A 24244-nucleotide genomic window follows, 5' to 3' on the forward strand; every position below is an offset into this window, starting at 1 on the left:
TTTATCAGTGTAACAGAGTAAAGGACTGTTCATGACAAAGGCCTGGGCTGGGTGGTGTTTACTGTGGGTGGTATGACAAAGGCCTGGGCTGGGTGGTGTTTACTGTGGGTGGTATGACAAAGGTCTGGGCTGGGTGGTGTTTACTGTGGGTGGTATGACAAAGACCTGGGCTGGGTGGTGTTTACTGTGGGTGGTATGACAAAGGCCTGGGCTGGGTGGTGTTTACTGTGGGTGGTATGACAAAGGCCTGGGCTGGGTGGTGTTTACTGTGGGTGGTATGACAAAGACCTGGGCTGGGTGGTGTTTACTGTGGGTGGTATGACAAAGGCCTGGGCTGGGTGGTGTTTACTGTGGGTGGTATGACAAAGACCTGGGCTGGGTGGTGTTTACTGTGGGTGGTATGACAAAGGCCTGGGCTGGGTGGTGTTTACTATGGGTGGTATGACAAAGACCTGGGCTGGGTGGTGTTTACTGTGGGTGGTATGACAAAGACCTGGGCTGGGTGGTGTTTACTGTGGGTGGTATGACAAAGGCCTGGGCTGGGTGGTGTTTACTGTGGGTGGTATGACAAAGACCTGGACTGGGTGGTGTTTACTGTGAGTGGCATGACAAAGACCTGGGCTGGGTGGTGTTTACTGTGGGTGGTATGACAAAGGCCTGGGCTGGGTGGTGTTTACTGTGGGTGGTATGACAAAGACCTGGACTGGGTGGTGTTTACTGTGAGTGGCATGACAAAGACCTGGGCTGGGTGGTGTTTACTGTGGGTGGTATGACAAAGACCTGGGCTGGGTGGTGTTTACTGTGGGTGGTATGACAAAGACCTGGGCTGGGTGGTGTTTACTGTGGGTGGTATGACAAAGGCCTGGGCTGGGTGGTGTTTACTGTGGGTGGTATGACAAAGACCTGGACTGGGTGGTGTTTACTGTGAGTGGCATGACAAAGACCTGGGCTGGGTGGTGTTTACTGTGGGTGGTATGACAAAGACCTGGACTGGGTGGTGTTTACTGTGAGTGGCATGACATGTCACAATGTTTTAACCCAGTGATGACATCACAACATAATAACCCCCATGTCCTAACCCAGTGATGAAATCACAACATAATAACCCCCATGTCCTAACCCAGTGATGAAATCACAACATAATAACCCCCATGTCCTAACCCAGTGATGAAATCACAACATAATAACCCCCATGTCCTAACCCAGTGATGACATCACATAATAATAACCCCCATGTCCTAACCCAGTGATGAAATCACAACATAATAACCCCCATGTCCTAACCCAGTGATGACATCACAACATAATAACCCCCATGTCTTAACCCAGTGATGACATCACATAATAACCCCCCATGTCTTAACCCAGTGATGACATCACATAATAACCCCCCATGTCCTAACCTTTATAATTTGTTCTGCCTAGAGGCCCCCTGAACCACCCCCAGGGGTCTGAGTAGTCCTGAAGTCCCCCCTGTGGATGGTCCCAGTACCCCAGGGGTCCTAGTAGTCCTGAAGTCCCCCCTGTGGATAGTCCCAGTACCCCAGGGGTCCTAGTAGTCCTGAAGTCCCTCCCCTGTGGATAGTCCCAGTACCCCAGGGGTCCTAGTAGTCCTGAAGTCCCCCCCCTGTGGATAGTCCCAGTACCCCAGGGGTCCTAGTAGTCCTGAAGTCCCCCCCCTGTGGATAGTCCCAGTACCCCAGGGGTCCTAGTAGTCCTGAAGTCCCCCCTGTGGATAGTCCCAGTACCCCAGGGGTCCTAGTAGTCCTGAAGTCCCCCCCCGTGGATAGTCCCAGTACCCCAGGAGTCCTAGTAGTCCTGAAGTCCCCCCCTGTGGATAGTCCCAGTACCCCAGGGGTCCTAGTAGTCCTGAAGCCCCCCCCCTTGTGGATAGTCCCAGTACCCCAGGGGTCCTAGTAGTCCTGAAGTCCCCCCTGTGGATAGTCCCAGTACCCCAGGGGTCCTAGTAGTCCTGAAGCCCCCCCCCCCCCCTTGTGGATAGTCCCAGTACCCCAGGGGTCCTAGTAGTCCTGAAGTCCGTCCCCCCCCTGTGGATAGTCCCAGTACCCCAGGGGTCCTAGTAGTCCTGAAGTCCCCCCTGTGGAGAGTCCCAGTACCCCGGGGGTCTTTCCAACTCTCTAACCGGCGCCTGTGACAGCAATGTTGTCTAGGCCAGCACAGTGCTGTGAAGAAGGGCAACTGTCCTGCGTTTGAATGGTGACCTCTCCCCGTGATGTGTTGTGACTGATTAAACAGACGGTAAGCGACGGGGAAGGGTCATCACTGTCAGGTTCAGCGTGAGCTTCACTTCCCCTCTGCTTGGTTCCATTGAAATAGCTTCCATTCACAGTTTCCTTCAATCATTATTTCTGTGAATTGTTGAGAATTCTGTGATGTAAAGACAGCGTGCCTTTTGATTGTGAGCCATGTTGAGCCAGAGAGGGTTTCTAAGGAAAGCGTTAAGGTCTTACTGTCCAAAGCACCATGTTATCTAGAGAGAGGGACTTTATTGTTAATATATGGTGGTGGAGTAACATTGATGACGACAACAGTGAACATAGTGAGGAGAGTAAGGAAGTGCACGTACCTTTTGGATTCCAGCTGCTCCTTCAATTTACTGTACATTTCTAGGACTGCAAAAGGAACAATAAGAGGGGAGAGTTAGATTTTAGAACAGAAAGAAGAGGTAGCTTTTAGAACAGAAAGAAGAGGTAGCTTTTAGAACAGAAAGAAGGGGTAGCTTTTAGAACAGAAGAACAGAGGGGAGAGGTAGCTTTTAGAACAGAAAGAAGAGGTAGCTTTTAGAACAGAAAGAAGAGGTAGCTTTTAGAACAGAAGAACAGAGGGGAGAGGTAGCTTTTAGAACAGAAAGAAGAGGTAGCTTTAAGAACAGAAAGAAGAGGTAGCTTTTAGAACAGAAAGAAGAGAGGTAGCTTTTAGAACAGAAAGAAGATAGGTAGCTTTTAGAACAGAAAGAAGGGGTAGCTTTAAGAACAGAAAGAAGGGGTAGCTTTTAGAACAGAAAGAAGAGGTAGCTTTAATAAGGATGCTGCGAATTTTCGCAGCTTTTTGTAAAAAATTGCGCAACATTTCAAAGTCCTGCTACTCATGCCAGGAATATAGTATATGCATATGATAAGTATGTGTGTATAGAAAACACTCTGAAGTCTCTAAAACTGGTAAAATCGTTGTCTGTGGCTATAACGTAGCGTGTTTAGGAGTAAAAATCCCAGGGAAAACTTTTCACCAAAAACACAAAAAAAATATTCATCCGCCAGTAAATGTATTGTCTAAGGCGACAGAAAATAGATGACATTCCGTTTACAACGCCTACAGCTTCCACACGATGTCGCCAATACTGGCATTTCTTTGCACGTTTATCCTTGGTGGGATGACGTATAGGCCCTTCCTGTCTTGGGGTGCACCCAGGAAATTATGAAAGTGAAAAAAATGGACGATGATTTCAAGACTTGCTGCTATCGAATACAGATCGCCCCGTGATCAATTTGATCGATTATTAACGTTTATTAATACCTAAAGTTGGTTTACAAAAGTCGTTTGAAGTGATTTGTAAAAGTTTATAGGCAACTTTGTTCATTTTAAAAGTGACATTGCGTCGTGTAAAGGTGCATTTTCCTTGGATCAGACGGCCTTTATAAATGGACATTTTTGGCATACTTTGAAGGATTTAATCGGGAAAAATACCCAATTGTGATGTTTATGGGACATATAGGAGTGCCAACAGAGAAGCTCGTCAAAGGTAATGAATGTTTTATATTTTATTTCTGCGTTTTGTGTAGCGCCGGCTACCGCAAAATCTGTTGTTTAGGTGACGTTCTGGTATTTTGGGGGGGGTGCATGCTATCAGATAATAGCTTCTCATGCTTTCGCCGAAAAGCATTTTACAAATCTGACTTGGTGGCTAGATTCACAACGAGTGTAGCTTTAATTCAGTACCTTGCATGTGTGTTTTAATGAAAGTTTGAGTTTTATCGAAAACTATAGTTGGCGCTCTGAAATTTCCGCTGATTGATGTTCCTGCACTGGGATTAGATTCTGCATCATCCTTAAGAGGTTTAAGAACAGAAAGAAGGGGTAGCTTTTAGAACAGAAAGAAGGGGTAGCTTTTAGAACAGAAAGAAGGGGTAGCTTTTAGAACAGAAAGAAGGGGTAGCTTTTAGAACAGAAAGAAGGGAGGTAGCTTTTAGAACAGAAAGAAGGGGTAGCTTTAAGAACAGAAAGAAGGGGTAGCTTTTAGAACAGAAAGAAGGGGTAGCTTTTAGAACAGAAAGAAGGGGTAGCTTTTAGAACAGAAAGAAGGGGTAGCTTTTAGAACAGAAAGAAGGGGTAGCTTTTAGAACAGAAAGAAGAGAGGTAGCTTTTAGAACAGAAAGAAGAGAGGTAGCTTTTAGAACAGAAAGAAGAGAGGTAGCTTTTAGAACAGAAAGAAGGGGTAGCTTTTAGAACAGAAAGAAGGGGTAGCTTTTAGAACAGAAAGAAGGGGTAGCTTTTAGAACAGAAAGAAGGGGTAGCTTTTAGAACAGAAAGAAGAGAGGTAGCTTTTAGAACAGAAAGAAGAGAGGGGAGAGGTAGCTTTCAGAACACACAGTGTTTATAGATGTTATATTATATCTCACCAGGTATACACAGCTGTAGTCTCTCCACAGTGGTAGTCATGTTCCTCTGCTGTATCCGACAGCGAATCACCTCCTCCGTTTGGGCTGTCACCTTACATAAGAGAGGTCAAAAGAGTTAAGACCTCCCCAATTACGCAGAGAGGTCAGTCAGAGGTTCTTCCTGTCTCAATATGTCCTCTAACTGACCACAGGCAACTCTGACACGGGGGACGAAGAGTCTTACCTCTCTGCCGGCGTCTTGTAGTCTTCTGTTCGTGTCGGTAACCTGGCCCTTAAATAAAAAGATCACTACTGTCAGACAACTTCCTGTCGTAGCTGCTCACCTTGTAATCAGATCAGCCTCCATGAGGGCACAGGGACAAAGGCATATTCTGATTCAATCTGCAACGGGAACTTGGAACTGTTGGTCGGCATGGAGGCTTTTAGGCGGCGTAATAGATTATGACAGTCCTTCCCCCCCAACAGATTCTGTGACAAACTTGTCAATTCTACGTTGAGGATGTTTGAACTCTACTTGTCTCTACAGGTCTTGTCAAACAATTCAATTAAACTCAATGGCCCAATTGACCAGTGGGCCCTTTCCTGATAACCTCAATGAGCTCTATGTGCCATTCATTGTCTACAGTGAAAGAGCCCACTGCATTTCCTGGTAATTAAACAGAGCTGAATGCAAAACAGTCACTGGCTGGTTGATTCACAGAGTGGAGGGATCCGGAGGTAACTCAGGCTGAGTTAGGAGGGACGTAGGCAGCTGCAGGTGCAGGGGGACAGTAGGGACAGACCGACCACACAGGGAGGTTCCCACATTGCGTCTCATTAGCTCATGGTAATAAGCAAGCCATTTATTCTGGGGTTAATTAAAAAGTCTCATTAATCTGTGGGAGAAAAATGGCCAGTGTGCTAGTTGATCTGCTGCAGTACCTGCTGCCCTGTTATCTGAACATGCTTCATATACTGGCTAATGATTGGTCCAGTTACAACCTTGTGTCGACCAATCAGACCATCTACTCATCTAAAGACCACTTTCAGCTGGGGAAAGAGAGTTAAAGAGAGCTGGCCTCGGTGCAGCTGGGCTGGGGGAACCTAGACCGGCTCGGTCCTGGGGGAACCTAGACCAGCTCAGTCCTGGGGGAGGCATCATTAGGTCAACCTAGACCGGCTCAGTCCTGGGGGAACCTAGACCGGCTCAGTCCTGGGGGAACCTAGACCGGCTCAGTCCTGGGGGAACCTAGACCGGCTCAGTCCCGGGGGAACCTAGACCGGCTCAGTCCCGGGGGAACCTAGACCGGCTCAGTCCTGGGGGAACCTAGACCGGCTCAGTCCTGGGGGAACCTAGACCGGCTCAGTCCCGGGGGAACCTAGACCGGCTCAGTCCTGGGGGAACCTAGACCGGCTCAGTCCTGGGGGAGCGAGACAGTGAATGATGTCATCTAGGAGGAGAAACCTCTCATAGTTCCTTCTCTATAAGAACCCTTAAAAGGGGAAGTTCACCCATTTTTACATGACCTTCTTTTACGTCCTTCTGTGCTTCTAGTTGATCCCCAAAACTTTGAGGGGGGGAATGGTGAGAGAGGGCTGGGGGGGGACTGGTGAGAGAGGGCTGGGGGGGGACTGGTGAGAGAGGGCTGGGGGGGAATGGTGAGAGAGGGCTGGGGGGGGGGAATGGTGAGAGAGGGCTGGGGGGGAATGGTGAGAGAGGGCTGGGGGGGGAATGGTGAGAGAGGGCTGGGGGGGGGAATGGTGAGAGAGGGCTGGGGGGGGGGTGGTGAGAGAGGGCTGGGGGGGGGATGGTGAGAGAGGGCTGGGGGGGAATGGTGAGAGAGGGCTGGGGGGGGGGAATGGTGAGAGAGGGCTGGGGGGGGAATGGTGAGAGAGGGCTGGGGGGGGAATGGTGAGAGAGGGCTGGGGGGGAATGGTGAGAGAGGGCTGAGGGGGGATGCTATCGCTGGTTCAACATAGAGGTAGACTAGATAGATCCACTACTATCCCTGGTTCAACATAGAGGTAGACTAGATAGATCCACTACTATCCCTGGTTCAACATAGAGGTAGACTAGATAGATCCACTGATATCCCTGGTTCAACATAGAGGTAGACTAGATAGATCCACTACTATCCCTGGTTCAACATAGAGGTAGACTAGATAGATCCACTACTATCCCTGGTTGAACATAGAGGTAGACTAGATTGATCCAACACTATCCCTGGTTCAACATAGAGGTAGACTAGATAGATCCACTACTATCCCTGGTTCAACATAGAGGTAGACTAGATAGATCCACTACTATCCCTGGTTCAACATAGAGGTAGACTAGATAGATCCACTGCTATCCCTGGTTGAACATAGAGGTAGACTAGATAGATCCACTACTATCCCTGGTTCAACATAGAGGTAGACTAGATAGATCCACTACTATCCCTGGTTCAACATAGAGGTAGACTAGATAGATCCACTGATATCCCTGGTTCAACATAGAGGTAGACTAGATAGATCCACTACTATCCCTGGTTGAACATAGAGGTAGACTAGATTGATCCAACACTATCCCTGGTTCAACATAGAGGTAGACTAGATAGATCCACTGCTATCCCTGGTTCAACATAGAGGTAGACTAGATAGATCCACTACTATCCCTGGTTCAACATAGAGGTAGACTAGATTGATCCACTACTATCCCTGGTTCAACATAGAGGTAGACTAGATAGATCCACTACTATCCCTGGTTCAACATAGAGGTAGACTAGATAGATCCACTACTATCCCTGGTTCAACATAGAGGTAGACTAGATAGATCCACTACTATCCCTGGTTCAACATAGAGGTAGACTAGATTGATCCAACACTATCCCTGGTTCAACATAGAGGTAGACTAGATAGATCCACTACTATCCCTGGTTCAACATAGAGGTAGACTAGATAGATCCACTGATATCCCTGGTTCAACATAGAGGTAGACTAGATAGATCCACTACTATCCCTGGTTCAACATAGAGGTAGACTAGATAGATCCACTACTATCCCTGGTTCAACATAGAGGTAGACTAGATAGATCCACTACTATCCCTGGTTCAACATAGAGGTAGACTAGATAGATCCACTACTATCCCTGGTTCAACATAGAGGTAGACTAGATAGATCCACTACTATCCCTGGTTCAACATAGAGATAGACTAGATAGATCCACTACTATCCCTGGTTCAACATAGAGGTAGACTAGATTGATCCACTACTATCCCTGGTTGAACATAGAGGTAGACTAGATAGATCCACTACTATCCCTGGTTCAACATAGAGGTAGACTAGATAGATCCACTACTATCCCTGGTTCAACATAGAGGTAGACTAGATAGATCCACTGCTATCCCTGGTTGAACATAGAGGTAGACTAGATAGATCCACTACTATCCCTGGTTCAACATAGAGGTAGACTAGATAGATCCACTACTATCCCTGGTTCAACATAGAGGTAGACTAGATAGATCCACTACTATCCCTGGTTCAACATAGAGGTAGACTAGATTGATCCATAGTTTCCATTTCTTTAGCTCTCTTTTTACGCTACTGCTAATCTCTGTTCATCAAACATGCATAGTCCCTTTAACCATATCTACATGAACATACTACCTCAATCAGCCTGACTAACCGGTGTCTGTATTTAGCCTTGCTACTCTTATTTCAAATGTCTTTTTACTGTTGTTTTATTTCTTTACTTACCTACACACACACACACACACACACACACACACACACACACACACACACACACACAGCTTTTTTTCACACTGTTGGTTTGAGCCTGTAAGTCAGCATTTCACTACACCTGTTATATTCGGAGCATGTGACTAATAAACTTCTATTTGATTGGGTCTCCTGTCTCACCATCAGTTTCTCTGCGTCGGCACGGACTTTCAGCAGCTCGGTGATGGCGTCCACAAACCCCTGGTGGTGGAAGTTACACATCTTCTCTATCTCTCTGTCATGGTTACGGATCCTGACCTCAAGCTTCTCCATAAACCTCTTGTGGGCATTAGGCTGGTCATCATACACAGATCTGAAACACACAAAGTCAGGGAACAGGAGAGTTAGATCTGAAACAGACAAGGTCAGGGAACAGGGGAGCTACAAGGTCAGGGAACAGGGGAGTTACAAGGTCAGGGGAGTTACAAGGTCAGGGAACAGGGGAGTTACAAGGTCAGGGGAGTTACAAGGTCAGGGAACAGGGGAGTTACCATGTCAGGGAACAGGGGAGTTACCATGTCAGGGAACAGGGGAGTTACAAGGTCAGGGAACAGGGGAGTTACAAGGTCAGGGAACAGGGGAGTTACAAGGTCAGGGGACAGGGGAGTTACAAGGTCAGGGAACAGGGGAGTTACAAGGTCAGGGAACAGGGGAGTTACAAGGTCAGGGAACAGGGGAGTTACAAGGTCAGGGAACAGGGGAGTTACAAGGTCAGGGAAGTTACAAGGTCAGGGGAGATACAAGGTCAGGGGAGTTACAAGGTCAGGGAACAGGGGAGTTACAAGGTCAGGGAACAGGGGAGTTACAGGGTCAGGGAACAGGGAAGTTACAAGGTCAGGGAACAGGGGAGTTACAAGGTCAGGGAACAGGGGAGTTACAAGGTCAGGGAACAGGGGAGTTACAAGGTCAGGGAACAGGGGAGTTACAAGGTCAGGGAACAGGGGAGTTACAAGGTCAGGGAACAGGGGAGTTACAAGGTCAGGGAACAGGGGAGTTACAAGGTCAGGGAACAGGGGAGTTACAAGGTCAGGGAACAGGGGAGTTACAAGGTCAGGGGAGTTACAAGGTCAGGGAACAGGGGAGTTACAAGGTCAGGGAACAGGGGAGTTACAAGGTCAGGGAACAGGGGAGTTACAAGGTCAGGGAACAGGGGAGTTACAAGGTCAGGGGAGTTACAAGGTCAGGGAACAGGGGAGTTACAAGGTCAGGGGAGTTACAAGGTCAGGGAACAGGGGAGTTACAAGGTCAGGGAACAGGGGAGTTACAAGGTCAGGGAACAGGGGAGTTACAAGGTCAGGGAACAGGGGAGTTACAAGGTCAGGGGACAGGGGAGTTACAAGGTCAGGGAACAGGGGAGTTACAAGGTCAGAGAACAGGGGAGTTACAAGGTCAGAGAACAGGGGAGTTACAAGGTCAGGGAACAGGGGAGTTACAAGGTCAGGGAACAGGGGAGTTACAAGGTCAGGGGAGTTACAAGGTCAGGGAACAGGGGAGTTACAAGGTCAGGGAACAGGGGAGTTACAAGGTCAGGGAACAGGGGAGCTACAAGGTCAGGGAACAGGGGAGTTACAAGGTCAGGGGAGTTACAAGGTCAGGGAACAGGGGAGTTACAAGGTCAGGGGAGTTACAAGGTCAGGGAACAGGGGAGTTACCATGTCAGGGAACAGGGGAGTTACAAGGTCAGGGAACAGGGGAGTTACAAGGTCAGGGAACAGGGGAGTTACAAGGTCAGGGGACAGGGGAGTTACAAGGTCAGGGAACAGGGGAGTTACAAGGTCAGAGAACAGGGGAGTTACAAGGTCAGGGAACAGGGGAGTTACAAGGTCAGGGAACAGGGGAGTTACAAGGTCAGGGAACAGGGGAGTTACAAGGTCAGGGAACAGGGGAGTTAGATCTGAAACATGATGAATGTCGTCACGGTCACAAGGGGAGAAAGAACGTTCAGATACCAGTCTCCATACATCATCCCACAGAGACATAGCCTGCATAGCCTCCTATTCCCTATATAGTCACAGGGCTCTGGTCAGAAGAAGTGCACTATGTAGGGAATAGGGTGCAATTTGGGACAGATTTCAAATTAACAAAAAAGGGTAACAAGAAATGTCACCTAACCAACAGGGTGATCTGGGCTGAGATGTCACCTAACCAACAGGGTGATCTGGGCTGAGATGTCACCTAACCAACAGGGTGATCTGGGCTGAGATGTCACCTAACCAACAGGGTGATCTGGGCTGAGATGTAACCTAACCAACAGGGTGATCTGGGCTGAGATGTCACCTAACCAACAGGGTGATCTGGGCTGAGATGTCACCTAACCAACAGGGTGATCTGGGCTGAGATGTCACCTAACCAACAGGGTGATCTGGGCTGAGATGTCACCTAACGAACAGGGTGATCTGGGCTGAGATGTCACCTAACCAACAGGGTGATCTGGGCTGAGATGTCACCTAACCAACAGGGTGATCTGGGCTGAGATGTCACCTAACGAACAGGGTGATCTGGGCTGAGATGTCACCTAACCAACAGGGTGATCTGGGCTGAGATGTCACCTAACCAACAGGGTGATCTGGGCTGAGATGTCACCTAACCAACAGGGTGATCTGGGCTGAGATGTCACCTAACCAACAGGGTGATCTGGGCTGAGATGTCACCTAACCAACAGGGTGATCTGGGCTGAGATGTCACCTAACCAACAGGGTGATCTGGGCTGAGATGTCACCTAACCAACAGGGTGATCTGGGCTGAGATGTCACCTAACGAACAGGGTAGGCTGGGCTGAGATGCCACCTAACCAACAGGGTAGGCAGGGCTGAGATATCAACTAACCAACAGGGTAGGCTGGGCTGGGCTATCATCTAATCAACAGGGTAGTCTGGGTTGAGATATCACCTAACCAACAGTGTATGCTGGGCTGAGATATCACCTAACCAACAGGGTAGGCTGGGCTGAGATACCACCTAACCAACAGGGTAGACTGGGCTGAGATACCACCTAACCAACAGTGTAGGCTGGGCTGGGCTGAGATACCACCTAACCAACAGTGTATGCTGGGCTGAGATACCACCTAACCAACAGTGTAGGCTGGGCTGAGATATCACCTAACAAACAGGGTAGGCTGGGCTGGGCTGAGATACCACCTAACCAACAGGGTAGTCTGGGCTGAGATATCACCTAACCAACAGTGTAGGCTGGGCTGAGATATCACCTAACCAACAGGGTAGGCTGGGCTGGGCTGAGATACCACCTAACCAACAGTGTAGGCTGGGCTGAGATATCACCTAACCAACAGGGTAGGCTGGGCTGGGATGAGATACCACCTAACCAACAGGGTAGGCTGGGCTGAGATATCACCTAACCAACAGGGTAGGCTGGGCTGGGCTGAGATACCACTAAACCAACAGGGTAGACTGGGCTGAGATATCACCTAACCAACAGGGTAGGCTGGGCTCAGATACCACCTAACCAACAGGGTAGGCTGGGCTGGGCTGAGATTCCACCTAACCAACAGTGTAGGCTGGGCTGAGATATCACCTAACCAACAGGGTAGGCTGGGCTGGGCTGAGATACCACCTAACCAACAGGGTAGGCTGGGCTGGGCTGAGATACCACCTAACCAACAGTGTGGGCTGGGCTGGGCTGAGATACCACCTAACCAACATTGTAGGCTGGGCTGGGCTGAGATACCACCTAACCAACAGGGTAGGCTGGGCTGGGGTACCACCTAACCAACAAGGTAGGCTGGGCTGAGATACCACCTAACCAACAGGGTAGGCTGGGCTGGGCTGAGATACCACCTAACCAACAGGGTAGGCTGGGCTGGGCTGAGATACCACCTAACCAACAGTGTAGGCTGGGCTGAGATACCACCTAACCAACAGGGTAGGCTGGGCTGAGATATCACCTAACCAACAGTGTAGGCTGGGCTGAGATATCACCTAACCAACAGGGTAGGCTGGGCTGGGATGAGATACCACCTAACCAACAGGGTAGGCTGGGCTGAGATATCACCTAACCAACAAGGTAGGCTGGGCTGAGATACCACCTAACCAACAGGGTAGGCTGGGCTGGGCTGAGATACCACCTAACCAACAGGGTAGGCTGGGCTGGGCTGAGATACCACCTAACCAACAGTGTAGGCTGGGCTGAGATACCACCTAACCAACAGGGTAGGCTGGGCTGAGATATCACCTAATCAACAGGGTAGGCTGGGCTGGGCTGAGATACCACCTAACCAACAGTGTAGGCTGGGCTGAGATACCACCTAACCAACAGGGTAGGCTGGGCTGAGATATCACCTAACCAACAGGGTAGGCTGGGCTGGGCTGAGATACCACCTAACCAACAGGGTAGGCTGGGCAGAGATATCACCTAACCAACAGGGTAGGCTGGGCTGGGATGAGATACCACCTAACCAACAGTGTAGGCTGGGCTGGGCTGAGATACCACCTAACCAACAGTGTAGGCTGGGCTGGGCTGAGATACCACCTAACCAACAGGGTAGGCTGGGATGAGATACCACCTAACCAACAGGGTAGGCTGGGCTGGGATACCACCTAACCAACAGGGTAGGCTGGGCTGGGATACCACCTAACCAACAGGGTAGGCTGGGCTGGGATGAGATACCACCTAACCAACAGTGTAGGCTGGGCTGGGCTGAGATACCACCTAACCAACAGGGTAGGCTGGGCAGAGATATCACCTAACCAACAGGGTAGGCTGGGCTGGGATGAGATACCACCTAACCAACAGTGTAGGCTGGGCTGCTGTGGGACAGAGTGGAGGGAGGGCTCTGATAGCCAGTGCACTACCTTGTACACAAAGCCTGAAGTTAGTGCTTTAAAGTCAGTGGGCTGCAGAAGTAATGGGTCAATATTAGGAGACTGAGGCTACATGATCCTGAGTCATAACGCCATATGATGGCTAAACAAACACCAAGCTGAGGGTGGTGTGTGAACTGGGAACAAAACAACAGGGTTGAAAGAGATCTGTCCAATTTGTGAACCTACGACTCCCCCTACTGGACAAAACGCAGAACAGCCACAGCAGAACCAGGAAGTGAAAAGGAGTAGCCAGTCTCGACATACTGCAGGATGGAGCAAATAGGGCTATGAACGGTCAAACTTTTAAACCAAATTGGGAACCATAACGCTGAGAAAAATTCCTAACCAAAAAAAAACACATTTAAAATCACAGTGCAGTTATCACAAAACCTTATTTCAGTGCTGTAGCCTAACTAGACAGTCGACTGTCGAGGCCTGGGGATGTTGTGTCATTTAAATGAAGATTCAGCCATATGAAATAGATGCAGACAGTAAACAGCATAGTGGGTCAATTTCCACAACAACTAAGAGTGTTTGGAAGAGCGAGGCTCGACTTCTCCGCTGTTTTGGTGCCCTGGTTACCATATGAAGCAAACCCGTGGACATGGCCAGAAACTGTGTGTGACTGTGTGAGAGTGAATCATCTCACCTCATCTCAATATCCTAGTGAGACATTGCAAGATACAGCTTTTCAATGCTGATAGACAGTCAGAACCATGCACTAGGCCTGTCTGTCTGATGGCTGACCTGCCAGTATTGAGAGGCCTAGTGCACGGTTCTAAATGTCTGCTTGGTGCCTGACCTGTCAGTACTGATAGAGAAGCCTAGTGCACGGTTCTGACTGTCTGCTGACCTGTCAGTACTGATAGAGAGGCCTAGTGCATGGTTCTGACTGTCTGCTGACCTGCCAGTACTGATAGAGAGGCCTAGTGCACGGTTCTGACTGTCTGCTGACCTGTCAGTAGTGAGAGGCCTAGTGCACGGTTCTGACTGTCTGCTGACCTGCCAGTACTGATAGAGAGGCCTAGTGCACGGTTCTGACTGTCTGCTGACCTGTCAGTACTGATAGAGAGGCCTAGTGTATGGTTCTGACTGTCTGCTGACCTGCCAGTACTGATAGAGAGGCCTAGTGCACGGTTCTGACTGTCTGCTGACCTGCCAGTACTGATAGAGAGGCCTAGTGCACGGTTCTGACTGTCTGCTGACCTGCCAGTACTGATAGAGAGGCCTAGTGCACGGTTCTGAATGTCTGCTGACCTGTCAGTAGTGAGAGGCCTAGTGCACGGTTCTGACTGTCTGCTGACCTGCCAGTACTGATAGAGAGGCCTAGTGCATGGTTCTGACTGTCTGCTGACCTGCCAGTACTGAGAGGCCTAGTGCACGGTTCTGACCGTCTGCTGACCTGCCAGTACTGATAAAGAGGCCTAGTGCACAGTTCTGACTGTCTGCCAGTACTGAGAGGCCTAGTGCACGGTTCTGACTGTCTGCTGACCTGCCAGTACTGATAGAGAGGCCTAGTGCACGGTTCTGAATGTCTGCTGACCTGCCAGTACTGATAGAGAGGCCTAGTGCACGGTTCTGAATGTCTGCTGACCTGCCAGTACTGATAGAGAGGCCTAGTGCACGGTTCTGACTGTCTGCTGACCTGCCAGTACTGATAGAGGCCTAGTGCACGGTTCTGACTGTCTGCTGACCTGTCAGTACTGATAGAGAGGCCTAGTGCACGGTTCTGACTGTCTGCTGACCTGTCAGTACTGATAGAGAGGCCTAGTGCACGGTTCTGACTGTCTGCTGACCTGCCAGTACTGATAGAGAGGCCTAGTGCATGGTTCTGACTGTCTGCTGACCTGTCAGTACTGATAGAGAGGCCTAGTGCACGGTTCTGACTGTCTGCTGACCTGCCAGTACTGATAGAGAGGCCTAGTGCACGGTTCTGAATGTCTGCTGACCTGTCAGTACTGATAGAGAGGCCTAGTGCATGGTTCTGACTGTCTGCTGACCTGTCAGTACTGATAGAGAGGCCTAGTGCACGGTTCTGACTGTCTGCTGACCTGCCAGTACTGATAGAGAGGCCTAGTGCACGGTTCTGACTGTCTGCTGACCTGTCATTACTGATAGAGAGGCCTAGTGCATGGTTCTGACTGTCTGCTGACCTGTCAGTACTGATAGAGAGGCCTAGTGCACGGTTCTGACTGTCTGCTGACCTGTCAGTACTGATAGAGAGGCCTAGTGCACGGTTCTGACTGTCTGCTGACCTGCCAGTACTGATAGAGAGGCCTAGTGCACGGTTCTGACTGTCTGCTGACCTGCCAGTACTGATAGAGAGGCCTAGTGCACGGTTCTGACTGTCTGCTGACCTGTCAGTACTGATAGAGAGGCCTAGTGCACGGTTCTGACTGTCTGCTGACCTGCCAGTACTGATAGAGAGACCTAGTGCACGGTTCTGACTGTCTGCTGACCTGTCAGTACTGATAGAGAGGCCTAGTGCACGGTTCTGACTGTCTGCTGACCTGCCAGTACTGATAGAGAGGCCTAGTGCACGGTTCTGAATGTCTGCTGACCTGTCAGTACTGATAGAGAGGCCTAGTGCACGGTTCTGAATGTCTGCTGACCTGCCAGTACTGATAGAGAGGCCTAGTGCACGGTTCTGACTGTCTGCTGAAAGACGCAAGTGTTTTCGTCCTCGGAAGTACGGCAAACTAATCAGTCTCCTCCGTTCCAAAAACATTGAATCTTCGGAGTCAATTCCTTGCGGAATCAAAATGTTGACAAATCAGAAATGGGAGTCGACGTGCAAGGAGTCGAAGAACCATGACAACACTTTGAGAAGTTAAATGAGAAGGAAATGCAGACTTGGTGAGGTCCAGTAACAGAGGTACAGGGGGCCATGCTTCCCCATCTGAAAAGGCACCGTGAGATCTAAACCATTACTGACCACAGCTGCCTTGTCCATTCACATTTTTATTAGCATTTTAAATGGAAAAAACGTTATCAGTTTAAACGTTCTGATTTTTTTTCTTTCCATTTGTCACATAAGCCACACCAACTCAACGACCTCGACCAGGGAAAGCCTCCCACCGGCTGCAACACCCCACGTGAATGGTGCAAACACAAAGACAGGAAAGGCCATAAAGAAAGCCTATTTGGTTGAGTATCTATAACCGACTATTCCTTTATGGCCATTCAGAGCCACAGAAACACAGCTGTGGCAGGTAGTCTGATCACTCTGCTTTCCATAACAGACAAGTATTGTTAATGAATCATTTGTTTGACTTTTCCTCTGAACTACAGGCAGTGAAAGGTGCTGAGGGCTCACCACACAGTGACAGCAACCTAGTAAACACAGTCCACATGGTGGCCAAAGAGGAACACAAGTGTCACAGCCACACTTTGGTTTACCAGAACTGTGTTTCAGCAGGAAACTAACTTCAGTTAACCTCTACTTCCTAATGTGACTGGGATCCTCTTCTGGTCGTCATACCGTGTGAGATCCCTGGGGTTACTACAGCAAACACATCCAAAATCAACTAACAATGAGCTATAACCCTAGCCTAGCCCAGAGAGGCTATTAGCCTAGCCCAGAGAGGCTATTAGCCTAGCCCAGAGAGGCTATTAGCCTAGCCCAGAGAGGCTATAGACCTAGCCCAGAGAGGCTATAGACTTAACCTAGCCCAGAGAGGCTAGAAGGGCTTTATAAATGTATTTATAAAGCCCTTCTTACGTCAGCTGATGTCACAAAGTGCTGTACAGAAACCCAGCCTAAAACCCCAAACAGGAAGCAATGCAGAAGTAGAAGCACGGTGGCTAGGAAAGAGAGAGTGTTCCAAACCTCGACCAATAACAGCTAGTTTCCCCACATACAACTCCCAGACAGCCCTAGCTAAATTCCTGCTTGAGAAATTGCTCATTGCTGAGAAGCAATTTTTGGTTTAATTTTGACCATTTGAATTGAATACAATCACAGTAAGGTACTTCATTGTTACCCAGAAATAATTTGATATTAAAAAAAGGTTAAAAAAAAACATCTGCATTGAACGTTATCAGCTGAAATCCTTAATGGTGAAAACAGCCACGCCCATTTGTGGCATTACAACACCAACAGTTGTTACAGCAACGAGACGTTTTCTCCTCTCGGACATCATTGAACGTTATCAGCTGAAATCCTTAATGGTGAAAACAGCCACGCCCATTTGTGGCGTTACAACAACGAGACGTTTTCTCCTCTCGGACATCATTGAACGTTATCAGCTGAAATCCTTAATGGTGAAAACAGCCACGCCCATTTGTGGCATTACAACACCAACAGTTGTTACAGCAACGAGACGTTTTCTCCTCTCGGACATCATTGAACGTTATCAGCTGAAATCCTTAATGGTGAAAACAGCCACGCCCATTTGTGGCGTTACAACAACGAGACGTTTTCTCCTCTCGGACATCATTGAACGTTATCAGCTGAAATCCTTAATGGTGAAAACAGCCACGCCCATTTGTGGCATTACAACACCAACAGTTGTTACAGCAACGAGACGTTTTCTCCTCTCGGACATCATTGAACGTTATCAGCTGAAATCCTTAATGGTGAAAACAGCCACGCCCATTTGTGGCGTTACAACAACGAGACGTTTTCTCCTCTCGGACATCATTGAACGTTATCAGCTGAAATCCTTAATGGTGAAAACAGCCACGCCCATTTGTGGCATTACAACACCAACAGTTGTTACAGCAACGAGACGTTTTCTCCTCTCGGACATCATGTGCGATAGAAGAGCACAATATGTACAGCAGTTTATTTTACCATACTGCTCCTCAGCTCTGCAACAGAAACATGAACAACGGTGGTGGTGGGGCGGCCGAGGTACCATGTGAGACCGCCTACGGTGGATTCCATCTTTTAACAATAGGCCTGCGTAAGGCCAAAACGGCAAATATTCCAACTTGAATCATTTCTCAATACAGGACCCTGTGTGGATTACATCACAATCCTGGTCTGTGTTGTTATAGTCTGGTGAGGAATCACCCAACACCAGCAGTTCATGGTAATCAGGCTAGATTGGGTTCAACAAGACTAATAAAAAGCCTCTATTTGTAGTATAGGACGATCATCTTCCAAAGATTCAAATGATGTGACCTCACCCTACATTAGACTGGAGTAGAGATAGCACCATGTGGCCTGAACAACAGGGCCTTAACTGGTGTTATCTCTCTGTAATATAGGCCTAGGCTACCTCACCCTACATTAGACTGGAGTGGAGATGGCACCTTGTGGCCTGAATAACAGGGCCTTAACTGGTGTTATCTCTCTGTAATATAGGCCTAGGCTACCTCACCCTACATTAGACTGGAGTGGAGATGGCACCTTGTGGCCTGAATAACAGGGCCTTAACTGGTGTTATCTCTCTGTAATATAGGCCTAGGCTACCTCACCCTACATTAGACTGGAGTGGAGATAGCACCATGTGGCCTGAACAACAGGGCCTTAACTGGTGTTATCTCTCTGTAATATAGGCCTAGGCTACCTCACCCTACATTAGACTGGAGTGGAGATAGCACCATGTGGCCTGAACAACAGGGCCTTAACTGGTGTTATCCATGCCTTTGTCACTTCTAGGTTAGACTACTGCAATGCTCTACTTTCCAGCTACTAAATAAACTTCAGTTAGTGCTAAATACGGCTGCTAGAATCCTGACTAGAACCAAAAAATGTGATCATATTACTCCAGTGTTAGCCTCACTATACTGGCTTCCTGTTAAGGCTAGGGCTGATTTCAAGGTTTTACTGCTAACCTACAAAGCATTACATGGGCTTGCTCCTACCTATCTCTCTGATCTGGTCCTGCCGTACATACCTACACGTACGCTACGGTCACAAGACGCAGGCCTCCTAATTGTCCCTAGAATTTCTAAGCAAACAGCTGGAGGCAGGGCTTTCTCCTATAGAGCTCCATTTTTATGGAACGGTCTGCCTACCCATGTCAGAGACGCAAACTCGATCTCAACCTTTAAGTCTTTACTGAAGACTCATCTCTTCAGTGGGTCATATGATTGAGTGTAGTCTGGCCCAGGAGTGTGAAGGTGAACGGAAAGGCTCTGGAGCAACGAACCGCCCTTGCTGTCTCTGCCTGGTGCTGGTGTCCCAGGTCTAAGTCAGAACCTGATTAGAGGGGAATCACCCACCTGGTGTCCCAGGTCTAAATCAGAGCCTGATTAGAGGGGAATCACCCACCTGGTGTCCCAGGTCTAAGTCAGAACCTGATTAGAGGGGAATCACCCACCTGGTGTCCCAGGTCTAAATCAGTACCTGATTAGAGGGGAATCACCCACCTGGTGTCCCAGGTCTAAATCAGTACCTGATTAGAGGGGAATCACCCACCTGGTGTCCCAGGTCTAAATCAGTACCTGATTAGAGGGGAATCACCCACCTGGTGTCCCAGGTCTAAATCAGTCCCTGATTAGAGGGGAATCACCCACCTGGTGTCCCAGGTCTAAATCAGTCCCTGATTAGAGGGGAATCACTCACCTGGTGTCCCAGGTCTAAATCAGAACCTGATTAGAGGGGAATCACCCACCTGGTGTCCCAGGTCTAAATCAGAACCTGATTAGAGGGGAATCACCCACCTGGTGTCCCAGGTCTAAATCAGTGACTCAGAGGGGAACAATTAACTAAAGCAGTAGAACTGGCTTGGAGATCCAGAGTTGAGGATATATATAAATAAGAGAGATTGAGAGAGAACAGTGACTGTCTTTACTGGAGTAGTCTGGAGAAGCTAGCCAGTTATAGCTAGCTAGGATAATTGAAGCTACATGCTGTGCTTTTCCCCCAACCCCATTCAGATACAACAGCCTCCCTGTTGGTGTCTCCTTGTCACCTACAACCCCATTCAGATACAACAGCCTCCCTGTTGGTTGCTCCTTGTCACCTACAACCCCATTCAGATACAACAGCCTCCGCGTTGGTGGCTCCTTGTCACCTACAACCCCATTCAGATAAAACAGCCTCTCCGTTGGTTGCTCCTTGTCACCTACAGCCCCATCCAGATAAAACAACCTCCCCGTTCGGGGCTCCTTGTCACCTACAACCCCATTCAGATAAAACAGCCTCCCCGTTGGTGGCTCCTTGTCACCTACAACCCCATTCAGATAAAACAGCCTCCCCGTTGGTGGCTCCTTGTCACCTACAACCCCATTCAGATAAAACAGCCTCCCCGTTGGTGGCTCCTTGTCACCTACAACCCCATTCAGATAAAACAGCCTCCCGGGTTGGTGGCTCCTTGTCACCTACAACCCCATTCAGATACTACAGCATCCCCGTTGGGGGCTCCTTGTCACCTACAGCCCCATTCAGATAAAACAGCCTCCCGGGTTGGTGGCTCCTTGTCACCTACAACCCCATTCAGATACTACAGCATCCCCGTTGGGGGCTCCTTGTCACCTACAGCCCCATTCAGATAAAACAACCTCCCCGTTGGTGGCTCCTTGTCACCTACAGCCCCATTCAGATAAAACAGCCTCCCCGTTGGTGGCTCCTTGTCACCTACAACCCCATTCAGATAAAACAACCTCCCCGTTCGGGGCTCCTTGTCACCTACAACCCCATTCAGATAAAACAGCCTCCCCGTTGGTGGCTCCTTGTCACCTACAACCCCATTCAGATAAAACAGCCTCCCTGTTGGTGGCTCCTTGTCACCTACAACCCCATTCAGATAAAACAGCCTCCCCGTTGGTGTCTCCTTGTCACCTACAACCCCATTCAGATAAAACAGCCTCCCTGTTGGTGGCTCCTTGTCACCTACAACCCCATTCAGATAAAACAGCCTCCCCGTTGGTGTCTCCTTGTCACCTACAACCCCATTCAGATAAAACAGCCTCCCGGGTTGGTGGCTCCTTGTCACCTACAACCCCATTCAGATAAAACAGCCTCCCCGTTGGTGGCTCCTTGTCACCTACAACCCCATTCAGATAAAACAGCCTCCCCGTTGGTGGCTCCTTGTCACCTACAACCCCATTCAGATAAAACAACCTCCCCGTTCGGGGCTCCTTGTCACCTACAACCCCATTCAGATAAAACAGCCTCCCCGTTGGTGGCTCCTTGTCACCTACAACCCCATTCAGATAAAACAGCCTCCCCGTTGGTGGCTCCTTGTCACCTACAACCCCATTCAGATAAAACAGCCTCCCCGTTGGTGGCTCCTTGTCACCTACAACCCCATTCAGATAAAACAGCCTCCCTGTTGGTGGCTCCTTGTCACCTACAACCCCATTCAGATAAAACAGCCTCCCCGTTGGTGGCTCCTTGTCACCTACAACCCCATTCAGATAAAACAGCCTCCCCGTTGGTGGCTCCTTGTCACCTACTCCTCATTTCACCAACTTCATTTGGTAATTTTGCATTTCATTACGTAACCCTCAGTCCACTTGTTACACATTGAGCCTGTTCGATTGGCCAACAAACAACAAGCTAAGTTACACATGAAGTCTACTGGGCACATGTAATAAAAAGCACATTGAAAAGTTAGCCGTTTTATAAATTAAGCATTTTAAAATGTCCTTCTATGCCACAATGTCACATGGATTATATATATTTTTCCATTTAGAAAAGGCCTGTGTTTTAAAATAGTCTCACAAGTATTCGAATATTAAAACGTTTGTTTGGATATTTTAATATAGTAATAACCATGCAGACCTCTTTAACACACCCCCACAGATCACAATCTGACCAGTTTCTCTCGTTCCCCAGAATGCCCCTCACATCTCCTGCGTTAGAAAGTAGGAGAGAACGTGAAACCACTGCTGTGGTAAACCCAGTGATGCTTGGGAAGGAAATGAAGATGAACACAGGGTGTGGTCCAACAGCCAGAGCTGTTTGTGAAATAACTAAAGAAGTAAAGAGATCACTGATAAGGCGCCTAGAAAATCTGTTGATTTGTCCGTTTACGTTTTTTCCCCTCTTTTCTTTCTTTCAGGGTTTCGCTTTCTAAATCACACTTTAATTATTATTTATTTAAACAACAGAATTGGGTCTTCCAAGTCTTAAAACAACCCACATCAGGAGACGTCTGAGGTCTGAAAGAAATAAATCTAAGAAATGTACATTTTGGGGTGTAATTACCCTTGAACCGAAGTGCGCAGCAGCCAGAGACCGTTTGGTGAGCTGTGTTTCTGTAGCGCTCACGTGATTGATGAGTTGGCAAAACAAATGGCCACTGGATTGATGCAAATAACCATGATATCACTCAGCCAGGATACTGTGTAGTTAACATTTCATTTAGAAGGTGGGGGGGGGAGTATATCCATCTCTACCAGAAGGTTATCATTAGTATCATCACACATTCCTGTGTTAGTAGTAGTTAACATTTCATTTAGAAGGTGGGGGGGGGGGTATATCCATCTCTACCAGAAGGTTATCATTAGTATCATCACACATTCCTGTGTTAGTAGTAGTTAACATTTCATTTAGAAGGTGGGGGGGGGGTATATCCATCTCTATCAGAAGGTTATCATTAGTATCATCACACATTCCTGTGTTAGTAGTAGTTAACATTTCATTTAGAAGGTGGGGGGGGGGGGAGTATATCCATCTCTACCAGAAGGTTATCATTAGTATCATCACACATTCCTGTGTTAGTAGTAGTTAACATTTCATTTAGAAGGTGGGGGGGGGAGGAGTATATCCATCTCTACCAGAAGGTTATCATTAGTATCATCACACATTCCTGTGTTAGTAGTAGTTAACATTTCATTTAGAAGGTGGGGGGGGGGGAGGAGTATATCCATCTCTACCAGAAGGTTATCATTAGTATCATCACACATTCCTGTGTTAGTAGTAGTTAACATTTCATTTAGAAGGTGGGGGGGGGGGTATATCCATCTCTACCAGAAGGTTATCATTAGTATCATCACACATTCCTGTGTTAGTAGTAGTTAACATTTCATTTAGAAGGTGGGGGGGTATATCCATCTCTACCAGAAGGTTATCATTAGTATCATCACACATTCCTGTGTTAGTAGTAGTTAACATTTCATTTAGAAGGTGGGGGGGGGGGGAGTATATCCATCTCTACCAGAAGGTTATCATTAGTATCATCACACATTCCTGTGTTAGTAGTAGTTAACATTTCATTTAGAAGGTGGGGGGAGTATATCCATCTCTATCAGAAGGTTATCATTAGTATCATCACACATTCCTGTGTTAGTAGTAGTTAACATTTCATTTAGAAGGTGGTGTGGGGGGGGGGGTATATCCATCTCTATCAGAAGGTTATCATTAGTATCATCACACATTCCTGTGTTAGTAGTAGTTAACATTTCATTTAGAAGGTGGTGTGGGGGGGGGGGGTATATCCATCTCTACCAGAAGGTTATCATTAGTATCATCACACATTCCTGTGTTAGTAGTAGTTAACATTTCATTTAGAAGGTGGGGGGGGAGTATATCCATCTCTACCAGAAGGTTATCATTAGTATCATCACACATTCCTGTGTTAGTAGTAGTTAACATTTCATTTAGAAGGTGGGGGGGGGGGTATATCCATCTCAACCAGAAGGTTATCATTAGTATCATCACACATTCCTGTGTTAGTAGTAGTTAACATTTCATTTAGAAGGTGGGGGGGGAGTATATCCATCTCTACCAGAAGGTTATCATTAGTATCATCACACATTCCTGTGTTAGTAGTAGTTAACATTTCATTTAGAAGGTGGGGGGAGGGGGGGGTATATCCATCTCTACCAGAAGGTTATCATTAGTATCATCACACATTCCTGTGTTAGTAGTAGTTAACATTTCATTTAGAAGGTGGGGGGGAGTATATCCATCTCTACCAGAAGGTTATCATTAGTATCATCACACATTCCTGTGTTAGTAGTAGTTAACATTTCATTTAGAAGGTGGGGGGGGGGTATATCCATCTCTACCAGAAGGTTATCATTAGTATCATCACACATTCCTGTGTTAGTAGTAGTTAACATTTCATTTAGAAGGTGGGGGGGGGGTATATCCATCTCTATCAGAAGGTTATCATTAGTATCATCACACATTCCTGTGTTAGTAGT

At 48.0% G+C, this 24244-nt stretch overlaps 1 protein-coding gene across 7 annotated transcripts in view; it reads right to left on the minus strand.

Annotated features, from left to right (window-relative positions):
• The window catches only part of LOC110511642 (exocyst complex component 6), a 127747-nt gene that overhangs the window by 85982 nt on the left and 17521 nt on the right, over positions 1–24244 (minus strand). For all 7 annotated transcript variants that reach the window (XM_036972091.1, XM_036972090.1, XM_036972094.1 and 4 more), the window contains exons 2-5: positions 8517–8688; positions 4861–4908; positions 4638–4728; positions 2588–2633 (exon numbers count right to left, since the gene is read on the minus strand). In XM_036972091.1, coding sequence (XP_036827986.1) covers positions 2588–2633; positions 4638–4728; positions 4861–4908; positions 8517–8688 — 357 coding nt within the window. The remainder of the gene's footprint in view (positions 1–2587; positions 2634–4637; positions 4729–4860; positions 4909–8516; positions 8689–24244) is intronic.

Source organism: Oncorhynchus mykiss, unplaced genomic scaffold (genome assembly GCF_013265735.2).
Source record: "Oncorhynchus mykiss isolate Arlee unplaced genomic scaffold, USDA_OmykA_1.1 un_scaffold_119, whole genome shotgun sequence".
Taxonomy (NCBI): domain Eukaryota; kingdom Metazoa; phylum Chordata; class Actinopteri; order Salmoniformes; family Salmonidae; genus Oncorhynchus; species Oncorhynchus mykiss.